The sequence below is a fragment of the Eupeodes corollae genome, chromosome 1, assembly GCF_945859685.1.
Source record: "Eupeodes corollae chromosome 1, idEupCoro1.1, whole genome shotgun sequence".
NCBI lineage: Eukaryota > Metazoa > Arthropoda > Insecta > Diptera > Syrphidae > Eupeodes > Eupeodes corollae.
In genome coordinates, this window is record NC_079147.1 from 218,611,987 (window position 1) to 218,634,743 (window position 22,757).

The following is a 22,757-nucleotide window of genomic DNA, read 5'->3' on the forward strand; positions in this document are numbered from 1 at the left end:
GCTGAGCTTTTTTAAGACTAAAAACTGGCCGTTTTTCTTCTCCGATAATTTCTGTGAAAAAAGTGTACAAATTCTGCACGAAATCAAAAAATTGAACAGCCGATGGACAAGATTTAGCAGCTGCCTTTCTCACTAAATTTAAAGAATGACCACAACAAGGTACGAACGCCAATAAATAATTTTTCTCCAAAATAAGAGCCTGAATCCCCTTCTATTGGCCACTCATGTTTGCAAAATTGTCATATGATTTTGATATTTCACTGATTGCCTGATTGGAGTGAACAAAATATATAGATCAATGATTTCTGTTACTTAAGATTAATATAATTAAATAATCATGTAGGTACAAAGTACTGTAGGTTGAAGGTAAAGGTAAAAGAGCAAAAAAAAATACATATTAAAGGAAAAGATGTTAAGTAGTGTTTACTAGTTGAAGTTTAAAACAAAAATTTTCCGAAGTCTCTATTGTGGAGGCCCCTGGACTTCCACCCCGGTTACCCTCCCCTCAATCCGGCCCTGAACCTCACCCCACTTGGAGCGCGAAATTGGAGACATCTAGCAAAGGACCAAGCAAGATGAAGAAGTTTGTTGGGTGAGGCCCTAGTTCATACAGAACTGTAGCGCTACCTTAAGTAAATAAGTAGGAAAGTGCAGATTTCGTCCAGTTATAACTATGCATGGTTTTTGTGATTGAAACCAATTATTGCAATTTCTTTGACAGGTTGGTTTTGGCGTGCACCAACAATTTCTGTCAATGGAACAAAACTTCCTGATTGGAATTAAAAATTTGAGGTTTAAGTTTATCGTTAATGTTAAATTGGCAACAAATAAAATAAAACGCTTTCACAGGAACAATTATTTTCTGAAATTAATAATCAGCTGTTCATTGAAAACGATTTCATCTCTTTGAAAATTCAACAACTATCTTTTTAATTAACAGTTTAATTTAATAATAAACTAACTGATTGTTATAATCGCTCATTAGTAAAACATTTCAGAACTCTTCCGTTTTAGTTTTACTGATGTATTTTACTACTAGCTATAATCGGCCGCTTAAGTGCAATTTAAAGTAATCACTGAATGTTATGTATGGCTGAAACACTAATGGCTGAATCACAAACACGGTTCATTTTCGGCTTCACCTGACGTTTATGAGTTCAGCCATAGGAATTCAATGCATGCTATCACAATGGAGCTTCGACCTCACGTTTCGTTTAACAATCGTAAGGAAAAGAAAGCAATGTTATGTAATGTGACTCCAAACGGAAGCTTTAGTTCAAATTTGCTGAACATTTGCTTTGTCTGATAGCTCAACAGCTTTAAAAAAGTCAACAAACAAAAAACATTTGCCTTTGGAGGGATTCCCATTGATTATTATAGGCTGTGTAAGTGTGTAAGCTACTTCCGCGATTAATTACATTTTTTCGATTTTAAAACTCAATTTTTTTTTTATTTTGAGAAAAAAAACAGCTACTAAATACTAATGACAGAAGTGCCATTTTAGAAATGTCATTCAAAGCATCCTCGAAGCGGGTCCATTATCGTAACGCAGACGAAGGTGAAGCGTGTTTGTGTTTCAGCCATTAACATCACATGAAAATGAGAAATGGACGCAGCAAAAGGTTTTTTCATTTGTTTGACATACAAGATTCCAAGACATCAAAGAAGAAAATGGATCAACTTTCTTAATTTTAAAGAGCACTGTCCTCCAATATGATTCTTTTTTTTTTTGTTTTCCAGGATTAATTCTATTTTATGAGAATTCCTTATTCCATTAAAAGTTTGTACCCACATTCCACCCCTTTAAAAAAATAAATTAAACTTCAAACAGAATCAGGTATAAATAAAATAAAACTTAAATTTTTCGCAGTTAATATTTTACTGTTATTGGCCATACTTTTTGTAAAAAAAAAATGGACGCACAATCTACTTGAAGACACTGCTGACATTTATGACGTTTATGAAAATAAGTTCTAACTTTATAAACATGCCTAAAGAAGGTGTAAGTTATGGCTGAAACACAAACACGCTTCAGCTTCGGCTTCATCTGACGTTTACGAGTTCAGCCATAGGAATTCAATAGTCAGGTTCAGACGACATAAGAGACTTGAAAGTAAGGCAAGTTTTTAGTATCTGATTGGCCAGCTGCCAACAAATTGCCTTCCAATTAACGCAACTTTATTGAAAATTCGACTTCTTCCTATCAAAACGGCGCACTACAGTACTAATTGGATCTCAGGCTAGGTTGCCTTGAGATCGATATTTCTACCTATACAGCAAGTTTTTAGCATCTGATTGGCCAGCTGAAAAAAAATTGAAAGTTGAATGGAAATTTAGTCAAGAAAAATCACCCTAACAACCAAGTCAAGTGAACTTGCCTCACAATGACAATTGATGATGTTTTTTAATTCAACTGAAAGCTCAACTTTATTTATTTTCTGCAAAATTCCATTTAATCATTTGTGTGAAAGGGTTCCTTGTCAAATTGGAAGAGAAATAAGTAATATTTCTCTAAAATACAAAATACAAATCGTGATGGATTTGTAGCTTGCCTGAGGAGTGTTTTGTAGACAATAATTATGTTTATAGTGTTTGTACAAAGAAATGAAGGTAGAGGTTAATTGAAGTAAAGTTCCAAGTTTAAAGATTATGACAGTTGACAAAACTAACTAGTTGCCTTGGTCAAAATGTACGTTGAGAGAATGCAGTTGACTGCAAAAGAAGTCTCTTATGTTATATGAACCTACCCAATGCTTGCTATCACAATAAAGCTTTAACCTCACTTTTTGTTTGAAAATCGTAAGGAAAATAACGTAATGTTACGTAATCTGACTCCAAACGGATACTTTAGTTCATATTTGGTGAACATTTACTTTGTATGACAGTTTCATAGCTGTAAAAAAGTCAACAAAGCTTTTGGAGGGGTTTCCATTGGTTATTATAGAAATGTCATTCAAAGTAACTTCGAAGCAGGCCCATCGTAACGCAGACGAAGCTAAAGCGTGTTTGTGTTTCAGCCATTAGGCAGACGTTCAGCAAAACAAACGATACTTTCCATTTTGTTCTTGGTATATTTGGAAAAACGTTTCATGAATAATTTGTTGAACTTGAAAATAGCTTAAAATGTTGTTTGCACCTGCAGTTCACATACAGTCTTATGATAGAAGACACGAAAACTGCGAAATGCCTTCTGGCCTAATGCCATCCGAATATCACTTAACTTTCACAAATACATAAAAAAGGAAACAAACAAATTTAAATATTTTTAATATTGAAGTTTATAAATTGAAAAGACCCAAAAATATTTTAATTTATTTTAATAAGCATGTCGTCTCGTTTATTGTTAAGTGGTTTGTATGGCCCTCAGGTGAATAATACACTATGATTTCCCAACCGTAGAGACCGTGAGCTCTAGACAGATGAGTAGGCAGAAGGGTATCTTTTTTTGGGAATATTTCGATGATGCTTAAACTTCCTCATTTTTCTTTTTTTTTTTGTATTGTTCGGAAACTATAGGAGAAAATTATATTTTTCCCAACAAAAATGTTTTTTTAAGGTTGAGGGTAAAAATGAGAGGTATGTAATCAAAAAATCGTATTTTTACGGTTTATATTATTTGAGTTTTTATAGATCGATATAAATAGTTTAACGGAAAAAGAAAGAATATATGTATGTACGGACATACATGTCCCTTAAGTAAAGGTGCAAACTGTATATGGTGAAATTTCTAATCATAACTACCCAAGATATTTAACTTTAATGAAATTTCCAAAACAAACAACAGCCATCCTGAAATGCAAACAGTTTCAAAAAATGCTAATAAGTCTTAACAGACTCATCCTAACCGTTGTCTACATTCATTATCTTGTCTTGTACGAAATGCTCCGTGACCGACTGAATATCCATGTCTCTCCCAAAATACTTTGAATTTGAAGCTATAACATTACATATAATCTTGAATAGTTGCCTAATCGATAAAGCAAAATAAGACATTTTTTCGAGACATTTTGAGGGGACTTGCCTCTTAAGAAAATTGTTCAAGCTTAGGAAATAAATTGAACTTGATAGTTCATTCTTTAGTAAAAATGCTTTAAAAAAAGATTTGCAAGAGTGTTATTCAATAAGTAGGTACATATCTATAGTTAAACAAATTTTTGGTAATTGTATGCAAACGTTTTTGACATCAGGAAATTTTGAGAACAATCGAAACTTCAGGAAGAAAATCAAACTCATTTTATCATATACAAAATATTGTTGATAACTTTTATTGGGTGGACAAAGGCAGTATTGACTACAAGTTTTGTATTTTGTAATTTTGTTAAAATTTGCAATATGACGAAAGAATGTTTAGACACAGTGAAATAGATTAATTTGATTAAAATTTGTGGATTTCTTTTATAATTTTCTTGTAACAACTTATATCAAGTATTTGGATGTGATCTTAAAATGTTTTCAAATTTTCAGGAAACCAAACATTTGATGATTTAAAGATATGTACATAAATAACTTAGTGGATGACACTATTTCAAATACTCAAAACATGTTTTTGAAAATCGTCTTCATTAACAAGTGTACTAGTACACTACGTTCAATGCCTTTCCTGAGTTTAAACAGTTTTCATAAGTCAATTACTTTCTCTTACAATTATTATTTTCTGAGTTTAAACAGTTTTTATAAGTCAATTAATTTCTCTTACAATTATTATTTTCTGAGTTTAAACAGTTTTTATAAGTCAATTAATTTCTCTTACAATTATTAATATAAATTAAAATTTATATTTAATCTGATCATGATGTTATAAGTATGGAAATGTAGAACTTAATTAAACCATCTTAAAAGCTTATCTTTTTTTTTCAATAATAAGATTAATTCAAAAAGACAACAAATCAAATTAAACTGAAATATCGAACGTATTTTTAATTGGTTGTTCGAGTAATGGATAGTTGATAGTTTATGAATGCAATTACCTACTTGAGCGTGATCAGGAGAATAATCAGTTTCATGAGAAATCTGAATTCATGCTTCTTTTCATTAGTTTTTGTATTTGCTCCGAATGAAATACACATTGCAAAAATAATAACTTCAAGTTCTTAGGAGCAAACATTTGTATGTATGTAAAAAGTTTTTTAAAAAACAATTTATTTTTGTTATGTATTGAAGTATACATCGTTATATTAACGTGCAAGAAATCTCAGCCTATGTAATTCACGCATTATCGTTGTGATTGTAATAGATTAGAATTCTTTACATATATATATATCTTGTCTAAGACAAAGTTCAAATCCTCACATGGTACTAATTTCGAATAACTTCATTCTTAATTTAACCTTAGTTAGAGTAAGTGTTATACAGTATAACAACATGTACACTAACTAAGTAGGTACATGCTTATATGACATCAACATTATCATAATAAAGTCAGTTATATCTTGTCAGCCGTGTGTTTCACTTGTATAATATGGTGTCAGATGTAAACCAAAAAAAAAAAAAAAAAAAAATTGTAGAAAATAAATCGAAAATTAATTATATTTAAAACAAAATGACAGAAGATAAAGTCAAAGTTATTAATAATAATTATAAGCAAGTGGCCGTGGATAGTGGTTCCTTACGTCCTCTTGATTTAAAGTCAACAAATCTGGCGGCTGCTTGGAAAATTTGGAAAAAGCAATTTAAAATATTTCTAGCCGCAAGTGATCTTCTCAGTGACTCAGACTTCAGAAAAAATTCATTACTTCTTCACCACATAGGACCTGAATCTTTTGAAATCTTTGATTCTTTCGATGTGGATGAGGAAACTATAAAGCATGCCGATTTAATTACAAAATTTGATGCATATTTCCTTCCAAAATGTAATGTTATCATGGAACGGTTTAATTTTTTCTCGCGACGTCAAAGTACATCTGAGTCGATTGATGAATTCTTAACGGCACTTAAAAATCTAAGCAAAACATGTAATTTTGGCACTCTTAAAGATGAATTGGTTAGGGACTTATTTATTTGTGGTCTAAACCAAAGTCATCAATTTATTCGCGAAAAATTATTAAATGAATCATCAAAAAATCTCGAAGAAATAATCCAAATTGCTAAATCTCTGGAAATAGCAAAGCAGCAGTCTAAAGAATTTATTCATGGAAGTAATGGAGAAGACAACAGCAAAGTAGAGTTTATTGGCAGCATTCGAGAAAGAGAGAGACAACAGCAATGGAGCAACCAAGGAAAAAGAAACAACAACTTCCGCAAAACCAAAAATCAAATTCAGCACGATCCTAGCGGGTCAAATAATAATCAACTAAATACATGCGGAAGATGTGGCCAACGGCATTTTTACAATAAATGCCCTGCATGGGGAGTTACATGTCAGCAGTGCAGGGGAAAGAATCACTATGCGAAAATGTGCAACACAAATAAAATTAAGAAAACAATCGGTAACATAGAAGCAGAAGGGGAATCAGCTACACAACCATCTGAAGAAGACCTTTTTATAGGAAAAATAATGAGTTCAACATACACCAAGGCATGGAATGTAGACATTGACGTCAACAATCAAGTGGTGGTGGCTCAAGTAGATACCGGAGCAGAGGGAAACATAATGTCAATAAAGAAATTTGAAATGTTAAATTTGGACAAAAATTTGATTAAAGAAACTAATACTAATTTGTTAACCTTTTCGGGAGAAAAATTAAGAGTTAAAGGAAAATGTAAATTATATTGTCTTTAAGAACAATGGTATTTATCTTGATTTTTGAATTGACAAATTCTCTAAGAGTAACTATTGTCATGAAAAAGTGCTTTCTCAAAATAAGCCGTTCGGAGTCGGCATATAAACTGTAGGTCCCCTCCATTCCTGACAACATTACTCGCACACAGGAATGGTTGAGAGTTGTAAGTCACTAGGCCTTGGTTTTCAACGGACTGTCACGCCACCCAATTTATTATTTATTTTATTTTTACCGGTAGTGGAACCACCACGAAAAATACCATTTGATTTACAAAAGGAACTAAAAACTGAGCTTAAACGAATGGAAAATTTAGGGGTGATAGTGCAAGAAAATCAACCAACAAAGTGGGTGAACTCAATTGTGTTAGTTAGAAAGGCTAATGGAAACCTGAGGGTTTGTTTGGATCCTAGACACTTGAACAAGGTAATAATGCGTCCCCATTTTCCTTTTTCAGATATTGATGAGGTAAAATCTCGCCTTTCAAATGCAAAATATTTCAGTAGTTTGGATGCTAATAGCGGCTTTTGGATGATACCCTTGGAAGAAGAATCATCTAAGCTATGTACATTTAATACACCTTTTGGTAGATACAGGTTTATTAGATTACCATTTGGAGTCAATGCGGCTCCTGAAATATTTCATGCAGAAATGATAAAGCATTTTTCTCATGTACCAAATGTTGTAATTTATATAGACGATTTTTTAATATACGGTGCCACGCAAGAGGAGCACGATAAATATTTGAATATGGTTCTCAAAAAAGCTCAGGAAATAGGTCTAAAATTTAATCGAGAGAAGTCTTGTATAGGAGTTAAAGAGATAAAATACATTGGTCATATTTTCAATGAATTTGGGGTCCGACCCGATGAAAGTAAAATAGAAGCTATTATGAAAATGCCTCGTCCTAGTTGTGTTAAAGACCTTCAACGATTTTTAGGTATGGTTAATTATCTGGGCTCATTTATTAAAGAGCTAGCAATTGAAAATGAGCATTTAAGGCAGTTGCTTAAAAAAGAAGTTGAGTGGCATTGGGAAGAAAGGCATGAAAATGAGTTTCTAAATCTTAAGCTCCTAATATCAAAATCTCCTGTTTTAGCTTACTTTGACAATGGTAAGGCAATAAAACTTTCTGTTGATGCTTCTCAATCAGCTGTGGGAGCTGTCATACAGCAGGCAAATAAACCCATTGCTTATGCATCAGCCACCTTAACGTTAAGCCAAAGAAATTATGCGCAAATCGAAAAAGAATTGTTCGCCATTCTTTTTGGCTGCAATCGCTTTCACAAATTTTTGTTTGGAAGAGAAGTTCTGGTTGAAACAGACCATTAGCCTCTTATACCATTGTTTGAAAAACCTTTGTATAAGGTGCCTACGCGACTTCAAAGAATGATGCTGAAATTACAAGCTTACAATCTAAAAGTAATTTATAAGCCAGGAAAAGATATGGTCATTGCTGATACTTTGTCAAGGGCAGCCTTATTAGAAGAAGCATTACCTCAATTAGAAAATGAAATGGAAATACATTGCAATCTCGTGTCGTCAAGCTTGCCAGTCAGTGATGAAAAACTAGATCAAATTCGTAAAGAAACATTAGTAGATGAAATCTTATTTAAGCTTAAACAATATTATAGGCAAGGGTGGCCAAAGATAAAAAATAACATAGATCCATTAGTACTGCCCTATTTTAAAATAAAAAATGAAATTCACGTCGTCAGTGGAATTGTTTTTATGAACAACAGAATTGTTATACCAAAGTCAATGCGTTCAGAAATTTTGAATCTTATACATGAAGGACATATGGGCTCTAAAAAATGTATCAGTCTGGCTAAATCATTGGTATATTGGCCAAATTTGAATTCAGATATAAAGAACATAGTCGATAATTGTGAAATATGTTTAAAGTATAGAGTTTCAAACGTCAAAGAACCGTTGATGTCCCATGAAATTTTCCCCTTGCCTTGGCACAAAATCGGAATTGATCTTTTTGAATTTCAAAAGAAAGTTTACATGCTAGTTGTTGACTATTACTCTAAATATATTGAAATCGCTCTTTTAAATAGTGGTTTTGCTAGCAAAAAACTAATTTTGGAACTTAAATCTATATTGGCTCGGCACGGCATTCCGAAAATAGTGGTAAGTGACAATGGACCACCTTTTTCGTCGACAGAATTTAACCACTTTTGCAAATCTTGGAACATTGAACATGTCACATCTAGTCCTTATACACCGAGGTCAAATGGTCTTGCAGAAAGATCAATTCAAACTATAAAACGATTGTTGAAGAAAACCTTAGAAAGTAATTCCGATCCATATATTGCACTTTTAAATTACAGGGCAACACCGAACTTTACTACATACTCACCCGCAGAATTGTTGATGAATAGAAAACTAAAAACTAAAATTCCAACCAATTTTGAAAATTTAATGCCTGTTAGAGTAGATGAGCAAAAGGTTAATTTGGCCTTTAAAACTAATAATGAAACAATGAAAAAATATTATAATCGAACAACAAAACCCTTAAAAGAATTAGAGAATGGGGAAAATATATATTATCAGAAAATTCCTAAATCAATTTGGTACCCGGGAGTTGTTAGAGAGAAATGTTCAGAGCCTCGATCGTATTTAACTCAGGATGAAAATAATCAGATTTATCGACGTAATAGGCAGCAAATTAGAAAGGTTCCCTCGCCACCGAACAAACCAATTGTTGAAACTTTGTTGGATCCACAAAGTAGTCCATCAAGTGATGGTTCAGTTTTGAGTCCTGAATGTGATAACGAAGATCATATTTTAGCTTCAAAAAATAATAAACCAATGACATCTAGATCTGGAAGACCACTCAGGCCACCAGATCGATTAACATATTATAACTAAAATATACTTTTTTTAATACTGATATTGAAACCTATAAAATACTTGATCTTGTACCACATAATATTTAAATTTACAAATATTGCTATGAATTATGATATATATTATTAAAGGTTTATATTTTATATTATTATGATTAGATATATATTAAAAAGCTTAGTATTATATTAATATATAATAAAAGGGAGATGTTAGAGTAAGTGTTATACAGTATAACAACATGTACACTAACTAAGTAGGTACATGCTTATATGACATCAACATTATCATAATAAAGTCAGTTATATCTTGTCAGCCGTGTGTTTCACTTGTATAATACATTTGTATGTAAAAAGTTTTTTAAAAAACAATTTATTTTTGTTATGTATTGAAGTATACATCGTTATATTAACGTGCAAGAAATCTCAGCCTATGTAATTCACGCATTATCGTTGTGATTGTAATAGATTAGAATTCTTTACATATATATATTACTTGTCTAAGACAAAGTTCAAATCCTCACATGGTACTAATTTCGAATAACTTCATTCTTAATTTAACCTTGGTCATCGACAGACACCGTTTAGTTAGCTTACTTATATTTAAGAATTCATTGTATAAAAAAGAATTTAACAAAAAAAAATAAGTTGAGTACATTACAATAATCAAATAAAAACAAATAAATTTAGTTTGTTTTTAATTCTAAAATTTATTAAATTGACTCAAAACTTAGAACCATTTGTGTTTACTTTGAAAATGATTGTAACATTTACTACAAAAATCTAATTTACTACTTTTTAATTGTATTAACTTCCCATAGGAAGTTATTAAAATGAGTCCGATTTGTCAAATTGAAAATTTTGACGTTTCTCGACGTTTCTCGACGTTTCAAGGTCCCTAGAGTCGAAATAAAAGATTTTTTAGAAAGATGTCTGTGCGTGTGTGTGTTCGTACGGCCGTACGTTCACGTTCGCGACGTTTTTCTCGTCGTCCATAGCTGAAGAACCAGAATTTTGTTACACAGATAAAAAGGCAGAAAGATGCAGAAAGGGCTCTTAAGAATATTACGTGGTGTTTTTTTAGCCATAGCAGTTTAAAAAAAAAGGTGAACATTTTGGTTAACCCTACATATCTTACGAACCAAAAACGCTAGAGACATAAAATAAATTGTATATAATATATTGTAACGTGATACTAAACAAGTAAATCTTTTGAAAAAAAAAAAAAAATTAACGTTTTTATATACATAAATAAAAAAAATTTGACAGTTTTTTTTACAAAAGATAAATACCTAAACAAAAAATTTAAAAAAGTTGGTAAACATTCATTTTCGATTTAAATATCTAAATATCTTTTCGAAACTTTAAGATATTGGATTTAAACTACTTTTATCTTTTAAAAAATATTTTCGTCAACATTTAGTAAACTTTCGAGAAAAATCTATTTGACAGTTTTTTTTACGAACAATAAACAATACTAAAACTTGATACAAATTTACTTTCGACTCAAATAACTTTTCAAAATAAAAAATATTTTATATTGCTCAGAAAATATTGTTTTCCATATTCAGTAGTATTTTTCATAAAAATCCAACAGTCGGTTTTTTATAAAAAAATAAAATCTTCAAAAAATAGTACGGAAATTTGGTAAAAATTGATGTTCGGTTCTTGATATCTCTCAAATTAATTTCATTCATCCAGTTTGCAAAAATTTATGAAATACTACTTAAATTGATAAAAAATTGTTTTCGACTAAAAATCTATTTAACAAAACTAGATTTACGAACTAAACTATTTCTTGATATGAAAAATATTGTTGGCAATTTTATTTTTTTTAAGAATAATTTAACTAACAACTTTTTTAACCCAACAGCAAAACAATTCGACAGAAGACGGGATGGGAGTTATCCCATATTCTTTTTTTTTTTTCAAATTAAAAGCTTGTATGTTGATTTGTCACAAACTTTTGACATAAATAGTTTTACTTAAATTAAGGATTATAGAACGGACTTCTGAATTTCAAAAGTGTTTTGAAAGTGTTGCCTTTATTTTTTTTTAATTTCTTTAATTTAAGTAATTTTTGCTGCTCTAGGGGCGAGATAGGTCGTTTCCGCTTCTAAACGATTTGTTTCTCGCTCTTGATTTCTGGCCTGTGCGAGTGTTATTTTCGTGAATCTTTTATTGTTTTAAAAAGTTTTAAAACGTATTATAAACTTTTCTTGCAGAATAGAATGACAGTTTTTGAAAATTTTTAAAGACCTAAAAATATATTTTACATATTATTATTCTTTTTATACCATAGTTTCATCAGTCCGATTTTTTCGAATTAAAAATGTTGAAATTTCACGATGCTTTAAGTTCTCAAGAACCTTAATAAAAACTTAATTTTGCAATATTGATAAATAACGATTCCAAAACAATTGTGTTTGTTTTTTAATCTAGTAAGTTGGATGGCCCGAAATATTTTTTGAACAAATAACGCAAAGAATTTTAATTAAATTGTATACTGGAAAAATTCAATAAACAGGTTTTTATAAATCAACACAATTGTAAACAAATATTTGTCAATTCAAATATTTTGCAAACAAAAAATTATATGACACACAAAATAATTGTATGAATCAAAAAATAATAACCTTTTCGACATCTTAGATTGTGCAGCTGAATTTGTTTGGCTGCAGAAAGACCGGGAATTATTAAAATACATTTTTCAACAACAAGAAGGACGAAGCGGCACTAAAATGACTACGGAATATATCGCCAGAATACTCTGAAATCACCTTCATAAAGAATGCATTTTTTTGCAATATGCGATAATTTTTTAAGCTTAAAAATTGTTTCGTTATAATTTTCTTTCTATTTTTTCTTTGGAAGATATTTATGCCAATTATAATGTTCTTTTCTTTTTCGGTAATCAAATCAACAATCAAGTTCAACAAAATTTGTTTGGCAGCCATTTTTCTCTGACGTTTATGAACTCTATTTACATCTACAAACCGGACTAAGTTAGACCTCTTTGTTTTTTGCAGACATTCTGCATTGGGAGTGCGTTCACAAAGTACGTCAGTACGTACTTTTAAAAAACTTGAGATTATCGCTTCAAACTTATTTTATCTTATAAGAAATATTGTTTTCAACATTCAATAAAATTTTGAGAAAAATTGACAGTTTTTTTAACAAAAAATAAAAACCTAAACAAAAAAATTAATGAATAAAAGTTTTTTTTAAATTGATTTTCGACTCAAATATCTTTTCAAAAATTTAGATATTGGCTTTAAACAACTTTTATCTTTTAAAAAATTCTTATCAAACTTTTCTTACAAAAAGTAAAACCTAATAGTAAAAGCTGGTAAAAATAAGTTTTCGACTCAAATATTAAAAATATTGCCTCTAAACTTTTTTTATTTCACAAAAAGTATTTTTTTCGATATTCAGTAGTTTTTTTTTTAATCCAACAGTCCGTTTTTACATACAAAAAAATGTACACAAAATAATACGGAAATTCAGTAAAATTGATTTTTGGTTCTCGATATCTCTCAAATAAAATCCAATTTGTATTTGTTTATATAAGAAATACAAATTTTAAGAAATGCTACTAAAATTGGTAAAAATTTGTTTTCGACTAAAAATCTATTAACAAAACTAGATTTTCGAACTAAACTATTTCTTGATATGAAAAATATTTAAAACAAGTTTAAAATTTTAAGAATAATTCAACTGATAACTTTTTTAACCCAACACTAAAACCTAGAAACTTTTAAGCAAGACTCATCGACAGACAGGATGGGTAGTTATCAGTGTGGGTCGCATCCCAGCCCTTTTTTTTAATTTAATGCAAAGCACCAAAGTTTTGCTCATTTTCCTAGGCTTCGAACCCACAGAACCACAGTAGGAAACTCTGACCTCAATACCTTGTCCCTATCACCAAGAAAGCAATTCAATTATTTATTTAGCCTGTATATACAAGGCATAAAGCCCAAACATGCTTTTATTGTTTGTTTCAAATCAAATACCTCTTTCAAACTTTTTTTTTGACGAGGGGATACAACTTTTAGGCTCTATATCTACATAAATACAAATAATAATAAATTGATTCAAATGATGATTACAGAAATATATACTACCATTTGTGTGGTATTCTATAGCTTCCAGAGAAACTATACCTATGTAGATATACGTATACAACACCCAGAAGACATCCATCCACTCAACACACCATCTCTATTATTATTTGCCTATTTGCTAAAGTCAAATATACATACATACATACTTCTTCGCATAAATATAGAAAATAAATAAGAACTTTTAATGAATATTATAGAAGTTCTTGTGGAAAAAGGAAATAAGAGAAGATTTCTTTTGATTAATTTGATAAACGAAAGTACAAAGAACACAAAACAACAGACAAACAGAAAGACCAAATACAAAAATACACACTGAACAATATCATTCATCCTGCACAACAAATTTAGGTACTTGGCGGACTTTTGCACACCCCCACAAATAGCTTCTTAACACTCAATTCAAGTATTAGTACATCACATCGCATCTTTTGTATCCTTGTAATTTAATACTTGAAATAATTATTATGATTTCTAATTTCTTTTTAAATCCAAAAGGTATGCTATAAACTCATGAGGTACACTTTAAATCCTTTTAATTTATCCACCCCAACCCCCAAAGCTCTGTAGGTTAGGTACTACATTGTTAAGAAGTAAGGAGAAGCGAGAATACCAAAGTTCAAACTCTTTGGTTTAAGATGAATTACTCTTGAGGCAAATCTGGTGCACAACAAATTGCAGGATCAGCGGGAAGGAGACAAAGGGGCGGGGAGGGGGAGGAAACAAACAAAGAAAGAAAGAAAGCTGGGAGGGGCGGGAGATGGAAGGTGGGAGGTAGTAGGTGGGAAGGCAGAGGGTTGAGTTGTATGAATACAAAATATTTCATTTCGAGGCTACGTCTATTTATATATTAATCCAGGAAATCTGCAAACAGCCTTTTCACATAAACTTATAACCAACGCATTATAAAACTCCCACTTATCAAGTTCTTCTTCTATTTTTTTTTTAATTGTTCGTCGTTTAATTCAACATAATTTTAACTGTTACTTACATTCTGAGCCGTAATTTTTATTTATAATTAATAATATTTAGCACCAATCAAAAAATCTGTTTTATTTTTAATTGATTTTCTTTTTTTAATTTTCACTTTAAATTCAGCACAATTTATTTTTTTAATTCAAATTTAAAACTTTTGTTTTTTGTTATTATATAAATATATTTAACATTAACATTATTTTTGTTTTGTTTTATAATAAATTCTTAATTCAACAGGTAAACAATTTAATCTAAATTTATTGTATTTTATATGTAAATGATTTAAACACACAACTTTGGAGAAGGCGAAAGGAGCAACAGTACACGTATTTAGCCAAGTTCATATTTTATTAAAATCTATAATAATTTGTTGTTAACAATAATTTTTAAGTCAAAAACTTTAATATAAAACATATTTTCTAAGAGTTTGTGTTTTCAGTTACTGTTTCAAGAACACTTTGTTTGATACTGTTTTATTTTTCTGTTCCTTCTTAATTTCAACTCATTCGTTTAATTTATCCAGGAAATTGAATTGCGAACGATGGCCGGGGATGACTGAAACAGCGCGCCTTCAGATTTTCTTATATATATCATCTCTACAGAAGCGACTCTCTTTCGAAAATTCTGTTTGTGCTCTGTCAAATTCTCATCCTTTAGAGCTGTAGCCCTGTAGTTGTAGCTTTAGCTGTAGTCCTAGTCATCCAGTTTCAGTCAGAGCTATATAAGAGCAGAGGCAGTGCAGGGAGTTCTATAATATTGACTGACTCCGATAGTAAGGATTACTCTCGCACGCGCAACGCAACGCAACATGTGGTGGTCAGGCCTTTTTGTTCTCACCAGGAGGGTTGAAGTTGAAGAGTGGGAGTGGGAGTGAGTGTAGAAATCGAAATGTAGGTGGAAGTGACAGTGGAGCTGGAAGTGTAGAAGAAGGAGACTAACTGAGTTCGAAAATAATATTATGTTGTGTTATCAGTCAACCTTGAATCGAAAGGACTAAATGTGCTCGTTTTCGAAGTCGTATCGCTCTATATAAGTACATATACTATGATCTGATGATTGCAACACCTGCTGCTCACCCTGTTGCTCGCTCTAAGCAATATATAGCTATGAAGGTACATATTTTCATATATTTATATAAAGTGGAAGTTTTAAAGAGGACCAGACGAGAGAGTAATTTATTTTTGTTTTTTCGGTGTAGGCCTTCATAACGATAGAGATGATGATGATAATAATGATGATGATGACGTGTTCAATATCCTTGCCGTTGCGTCTGTCTGTCTGTCTCGAGAGCCGAGAGTCCTCGTGGGAGAAATAAAGGGGGTCATGCTATTTGAATATGTGTATCAACAAGCATTTTATTTGCCCGCTCGCTGTATAGCTCCATCATAGATACATTATTGCTTTAAAGCCAAGCCATGCTCTGAACTTATTTTTTTTTTCGTTTTTCGTTTGTCGTTTGTCGAAAATCGTTTTTTATTTCGTTTTATCTATGAAAGTATGTTGGTATGCAGGTAGTAATATACACAAAATGAGACGGTGTTGGTGTTATGTTCGTCCTTAGAGTGAATTCAACACAACAAGTGAATGGTTTTCACAAACTTTTTGTTTTGTTTTTATTTTTTTTAATATTTTGAAATTTATTTTTCTATTTTATGTACGTGGCGAGTATGTATCTTTTTTCCACATTCATACATATGCTTGAAAATAGTCAACATGCAAAGTAACCATCAGTCATAAAGTAAAAACAAAAATAAAACAAATTGCCACATTTATGTATGAAGTTATGTATGTTTTTTTTTTTTTTTGAGTATCTATACCAACTTGTTTGATGTAGAAGCAAAAAGGACCCAGCCAATTTCCCATCATGGAAATTGGATTTCGGTGAGTTTGGCGGAGACATTTAAACAAAAACAAAAAAAGCATATTTTAATGGATGCTGGGTAAAAGTTCCCCTAAGCCGAGCATACTTAATTTTGAATTACACAGGTATAGAGAATCTAGGAAATTTTAAACCCCTTATACTTTGGTAAATTAAATTGTATACAGTGTTGGTTATGGTTTGGTTTATTTTGGTGAGGGGATTTGGGGGATTGCGGGGGATGAGGTAAAATATGTTGGAGGGTTTAAAATAAAAAAATGTAACTATTATACGATTATATGGGGAAGTTAAAAATAAAAGAGGATTTTCGTAGCTTTATTGTCCGGTCCGTCACGTATAGTCTGTTCGTTGGTGTGTTAATTAATCTGTACTTTTTGGATGGAAAAATATATTATGTAAACATAGTAAGAATCTAAATGAATGAAGAATTTGTTTTAGATTTTGTTTTACAAATTAACTTGTACGAGTAGGTATATGTTTTTTAAATTGTTAAGTTTGTAAAGGTTGAAAACTTCCCTTATACTTGAAAGCGTAAACGATAGAGTAATTAAAGACATTGACATTTACGGATCCTATGGCCCAGATAGTATTCCCGTTATTTTTTGGGAAAAGTGTTCTTCAATGCTGACAAAACCACTGCATAAGCTTTTCCATTAGTCCTACTTTCCGAGTTGTTGGAAAACAGAATTTGTTTAGCATGTCACTAAGAAAGGCGAATACTTCACTCCTTCTAACGATCGTCCTATTGCGCTTACGTCCCTTCTTTCCAATTTTTTGCTTATTAAATAATTTTGAGCTTTTTAAATATCTTGAAGAATAAAAGCATCTTATTGCCGGCAGTATGGCTTTCGTAGTAATGTAGGCCTACTGCTGATCTCATGGTTTATCTTACCGAACAATGGAACAAATCTTTACATATTTTTGGAGAAAGGATTATTGCACATGATATTTCAAAGGTATTTGATAGACATCAAGCTCTCTTATCAAAAATGAGTGCATTTACTTACTTACTTTAGGTGGCGCTACAGTCCTGTGTGAAATAGGGCCCCACCCAACAAACTTCTCCATCTAGCTCGGTCCCTAGCTAGATGTCTTCAAGTTGAGTGAGGTCACTTTTCACTTGTTCGAGCCACCTGATTCAAGGTCTTTCTCTACTGCGCTGTCCTGTGGGTGTGGATTCCAAGACTTTCCGGGCCCCATTGGTTTCCATGCCCTCTACGTGACCCAGCCATCTTAGTCGTTGGACTTTTACCCTTCTGACTAAGTCTACGTCGCTGTACAGCCCATACAGCTCGTCGTTCCATCTTCTTCTCCACTCCCCTTCGATGCATACGGAACCGTAGATCACACGAAAAACTTTTTTCTCGAACCGACCCAAGGTGCTTTCATCCGCACCGTATAGCATGACTGGGATGATAAGGGTCTTATATAGGAACACTTTTGTCCCTCGAGAGAGGACTTTACCACTCAATTGCTTTCTTAGCCCAAAGAAACAGCGGTTAGCAAGAGTTATTCTGCGTTTGATCTCAGCGCTGGTGTTCCTTTCTGCGTTTACAGCGGAGGAGCCTAGGTAGACGAAGTCCTTGACTACCTCAAAGTTACGTCTGCGATGGTGACGTTTTGACCAAGACGTCGGTATTGTATGTCCTTTCTAGGCGACAGCATGTACTTTGTTTTGATCTCATTAACCGTTAAACCCATTTTTACCGCCTCTGCCTCAATACTCACAAAAGCTCCATTGACATTACGCTGAGTTCTTCCGATTATGTCAATATCATCAGCATATGCTAGTAATTGGAAAGAATTTTGAAAGATAGTGCCTGTAGTATTGACGAGAGAGCTCTGCACTATTCTTTCAAGTACGATGTTAAAAAAATCGCATGACAGTGCATCACTTTGTCTAAAACCTTTTTTGACATCGAAAGGATGCCAAAAATAGAAATGGCTCTTTACAGCTCGTCCCTGTAGATGCTATAAAATCGGTGAAAAGATGGTGGGTGTCGATTTGGTGTTCTTGGGTTTTTTTTCCAGATCTGCTGTAATGTGAATATTTCATCGACTGTGGACTTTCCTGGTCTAAAACTACACTGATAAGGACCTATCAGGTTGTTGACGATGGGATTTAGACGTTCACATATTACGAAAGAGAAGATTTTATATGCTATGTTAAGCAGACTGATTAATCTATAGTTGGTGCAGTTTAGATGGTCTCCTTTTTTCAGGATCGGGCAAATAATACTGAGGTTCCATTCATCGGGCATGCTTTCTTCCGACCATATCTTACAGATAAGTTGGTGCATGCTCCTCACCAACTTATCTCCAGCTGCTTTAAAGAGCTCCGCATTCAAGCCATCCGCTCCAGCGGCTTTATTATACTTTAGCTTAGATATGGCAATCTTTACTTCGTCTAAGTCGGAGGACGGGATTGTTGGCTTTCGTCGTCTATGTTGAATGGATCATCCCGCCTTACCGCGGAATTCAGTTCGTCGTCGCCGTTATACAGTCTGCAGAAGTGGTCCTTCCATATCCTCAGCATTTACTGCGGTTCCACTATGATGTTTCCACTTTCGTCTTTCCAGCCTTCGACCTGTACCTGTGAATTTCGTTTCATAAAACTTTCGAACTTCGACCGCACGCATCTCATGCCCTCTCTTTTTTTTCTGAAAAATCGGTGTTCCTCTCGCCTCTTCTGCTCATAGAGCTCATGAGCAGCTCTGGTCCTTTTATGAAGTGCCGCTTTGCGTGCCTGTTGACATTCCTCATCACACAAAAGGTGCCTTGTTGGTGGTTGCTTGAAAACCAGCACATCAGAGGCGGCTTCTCTGATTGCAACTTGGCAATGTTGCCACTGGTTTCCGATACATTGTGTTGGCGGCAGAAAACTTCGAGAGAGGTTACTTGTAACTCGGTCGGAAAAGGATTTGGCGATCTCTGGCGATTGTAGCTGTTCGACGTTGTACCTTCTCCCAGCACCTCCCTGTTTTGCCTTGGGTCTAGAAATCCGAAGTGCTACCTTGGCTACAACGAGGTAGTGGTCCGAGTCGATGTGAGCTCCTCGAAAAGTTCGTACATCCATGATGCTGGAAGCGTGTCTAGCGTCGATCGCAATATGGTCAATCAGGTTGACGGTAGATTGATCTGGAGAACACCAAGTTTCTTTTTGTTTGTTGAGGTGTGGGAAACCCGCACTGGCTGCCATGACGTTTAGCCCCGCAGCAAAATCTATGAGCCTGAATTATTCTACCAAAATTGTCTTCCCTTCCTAGCTTGGCATTAAAATCGCTTAGGACAATTTCAATATCTAAGAACATATTTGGTGTTGTCATCCTTCTCTTCTGTGAGGGCGTGCGCGCATATCAGGCTAATGTTGCCAAATTTAGCCTTGATGCGGAAGTCGAAGAATGAGGTGCTCGTTGATGCACCTATAGCTCAAGACTTGTTGCCTGAGTCTGGCTCCAATGACAAAGCCGCATCCAAATAAGCACTGTTGGTTTTCTCGGTATTAGTCATCATAGTAAATGTCGCAGTTTTTGATCCTATTTTTGCCCGGTCCAACCCTTCGTTTTTCCTGGATAGCGGTGATGTCTGCTTAAAAGCAGTCTAGGGCCTCCACCAATATTTCGGCTGCACGTGGTCTGTTAAGGGACCTAACATTTCACGTGCATATCCGAAGTTCGTTGTCTTTATTCCGTTCACTTGGGTTGTCAACAGTAAATCCGTCTGTATCCGAGGCTTGCAACTATGATGTTTTAACGTGGCCAGGAAGTCACCCCGACGGCACATTCCCAAACCTGGAGGGACAGATACCTAAAATAACTCCAAGGAAGGAATAAACCGATCTTTATAGTCCTGGGCTCCAACTTAGTCGTAGAAGCTATGTAAGGTGTTCACTAAGTAGTTCAACCTTACTAAAACTGTAGACGCCACCGTTGATTCCATCTCGGAGTTCCTCCGCTGCCGTCTGTATAGGGAGAGGTTCCTAAGTCTCTCCCGTTTGCTGCCCCCAACAACTTTCCCCTGAGGTTGGAATCCAATTTCCAGTTGAGGTACTAGGCACCCGATGTTTACTACGGGAAGTTGAGAGTAGGAGTTGATAGACAGTGGTGGGTTTATAGAAAAAACTGTGGACGCTTGTGTCCTCTTAAATCCACATGTCTACCATTTGAACATCGAATATCAACTGCAAGTATAAAAATTCTGATCTTGACAGCAATAAGGAATCAAAAATTGTGTAGAATTTAATGCTTCGAAAACTTAATGTAACTATAGATGGATGGTACTTGCATAGATGAGACTTAACAGCTTTCGGTTCTAAGTATGTGCAAGTTATAAACACTCAACTGTACCTCAAACAGAAATAAGAGGAAATAATAAAATAAATAGGATCGCTAATGTACAAAAGCATCCAAATAAACATGCTTCCTATATTAAAGATTACCACAGGTAAAAAGATAACAAACAGATATTTAATTATCAACCAAACAAGATGATAAATACAAAGTTAGATACAAAAACTAATTCAAAAACACAACCAAAAACCCTAAAGACAAGAAAACTAACTCTGATGAGTTAGGACAACAATATATGTAAATAGACACAACGCAGAAGAAGTTTCGAGTAGTCTGTAAGAAACAATGTAAGAACTATTGTCTATAAAATATTTAATTTGTTAAGTGAAAAATTAAGTTTTTATTTAAAAATATATGTTTTTTCGATAACTTTTTATCGCGACGAATAAATATAATTTGCATCACAAATCACATCTTGTGGAGTAATCGCATATTTGACATACCTAAAAATGCTGTGACTTGGGTTTTTCCGACTATGCAAGAAGTTTTTTAACCCTTCTGATTTAACCTTAATTAACAGGCATTTCATTCGTTTGAAACTTGAGTATAATACTCACATTTAAATGTACTGAAAAGAGAGCTCTAAAAATGATAGGCGATCGTTCTCTTACAGACGAATTGGGTACTCTTGAAACCTGTCTATATACAAAAAAAATCATTTTAGTGAAATAGCTGATTGTATTCTTCCCCTCAACCAATTCAACAGTAATACCCGCACTGCTAAGAATCAGCATCAGTTTACAATTTTTGATGTAATGTCGTTAGGTATAAGGATTTTTTCTTTAGCCGCACTGCACGAATGTCGAATGCTTTACTAGGGGGCTATATTTCGCTTTCATTACAATGATCAAACATTCAAAAGCAATGATACATCGGTATCTCCTTCCAAATCCTGTCCTCCTTTCTTCTTCCTGTTCATCAATGGCGGATCCAGGGGAGGATCGTAGGAGTCATGACCCTTCTACGAGATTTTTTTAAATTTGCGTAGAAATTCCCTTGAATTCAGAACTATTTTTATTTTTAATTAATTTTTATATATGAAAATAAAATTTTTATTGTATACTACTTTTAACTTTGCTGCTAAAAATACCACTTTTAACGGAGGACTGGACCAAGAACATAATATGAATTGGAGATCCGGACCCAGTCCTATCGTGCAGCACAAATTGATCAACTTTTAACCAATGATCCAGGAGCGGTAACATGAGGCGAAAAGCTTATACAGTTAAGTTGTTGAAGTGAAAATTTCAACTAACGTTTTAACCAAAAAGTGGTTTACAATAAAATCTTTAATTTCCTTTCTCTTTTCATCTTTTAATTTAGAAAAACTTTAGTGAAGTTTTAAATTTTTTTCATAAGATCTTTTCAGAGGCAAAGAGAAAATATTCAGGTTGTTAATATTAATACTTGAATACGGGACTGCCAACTCGTCTTCAATAGTATATAATTTTTTTTTACGCACATAAAAAGTGTAATGTGTTCTTAAAGTGTTTTTCTTTCAAAATTGATTTTCCGTGAAATAAAAACTATTTTAAATTTTACAAAATTAAACAAATCTTCTTTTGAAGTTCTCAATTGACTCTTGCGCCACATAATTTATTTTATTAGCTTAACTTGAGTGAACAAAGAAACATTTTAATTGAAAATTCAGGAATATTACTTCAATTGTAATCTATTATTGTGATTATTTTTCATTAAATTCTTATACAAATTAAAAAGTTCAATTTTTTGAAATTCAATCAATATTTTGTATGTAGTGTTAAATATGGCTTCAGTAGTGTTCTGTATTAATCTAAAAATTTAAGTTATTCATTTGTTTTGAACTTTTAAAAATATTTGTAAATCTATTATAGGTACCTTTGTAT

At 33.0% G+C, this 22,757-nt stretch overlaps 2 protein-coding genes across 2 annotated transcripts in view; one reads left to right on the forward strand and one right to left on the reverse strand.

Moving 5' to 3' along the window:
• LOC129948696 (uncharacterized) overlaps positions 1-5,066 on the reverse strand; it is a 57,847-nt gene extending 52,781 nt beyond the window's left edge. Inside the window, exon 1 of the mRNA XM_056059763.1 lies at positions 4,972-5,066. Coding sequence (XP_055915738.1) covers positions 4,972-5,066 — 95 coding nt within the window. The remainder of the gene's footprint in view (positions 1-4,971) is intronic.
• Positions 5,067-8,162: 3,096 nt separating this feature from the next.
• Positions 8,163-9,593, forward strand: LOC129948727 (uncharacterized protein K02A2.6-like). Its single transcript, XM_056059764.1, has one exon. The coding sequence runs from the start codon at positions 8,163-8,165 to the stop codon at positions 9,591-9,593; it is 1,431 nt and encodes a 476-aa protein (XP_055915739.1).
• The last annotated feature ends 13,164 nt before the right edge of the window (positions 9,594-22,757 follow it).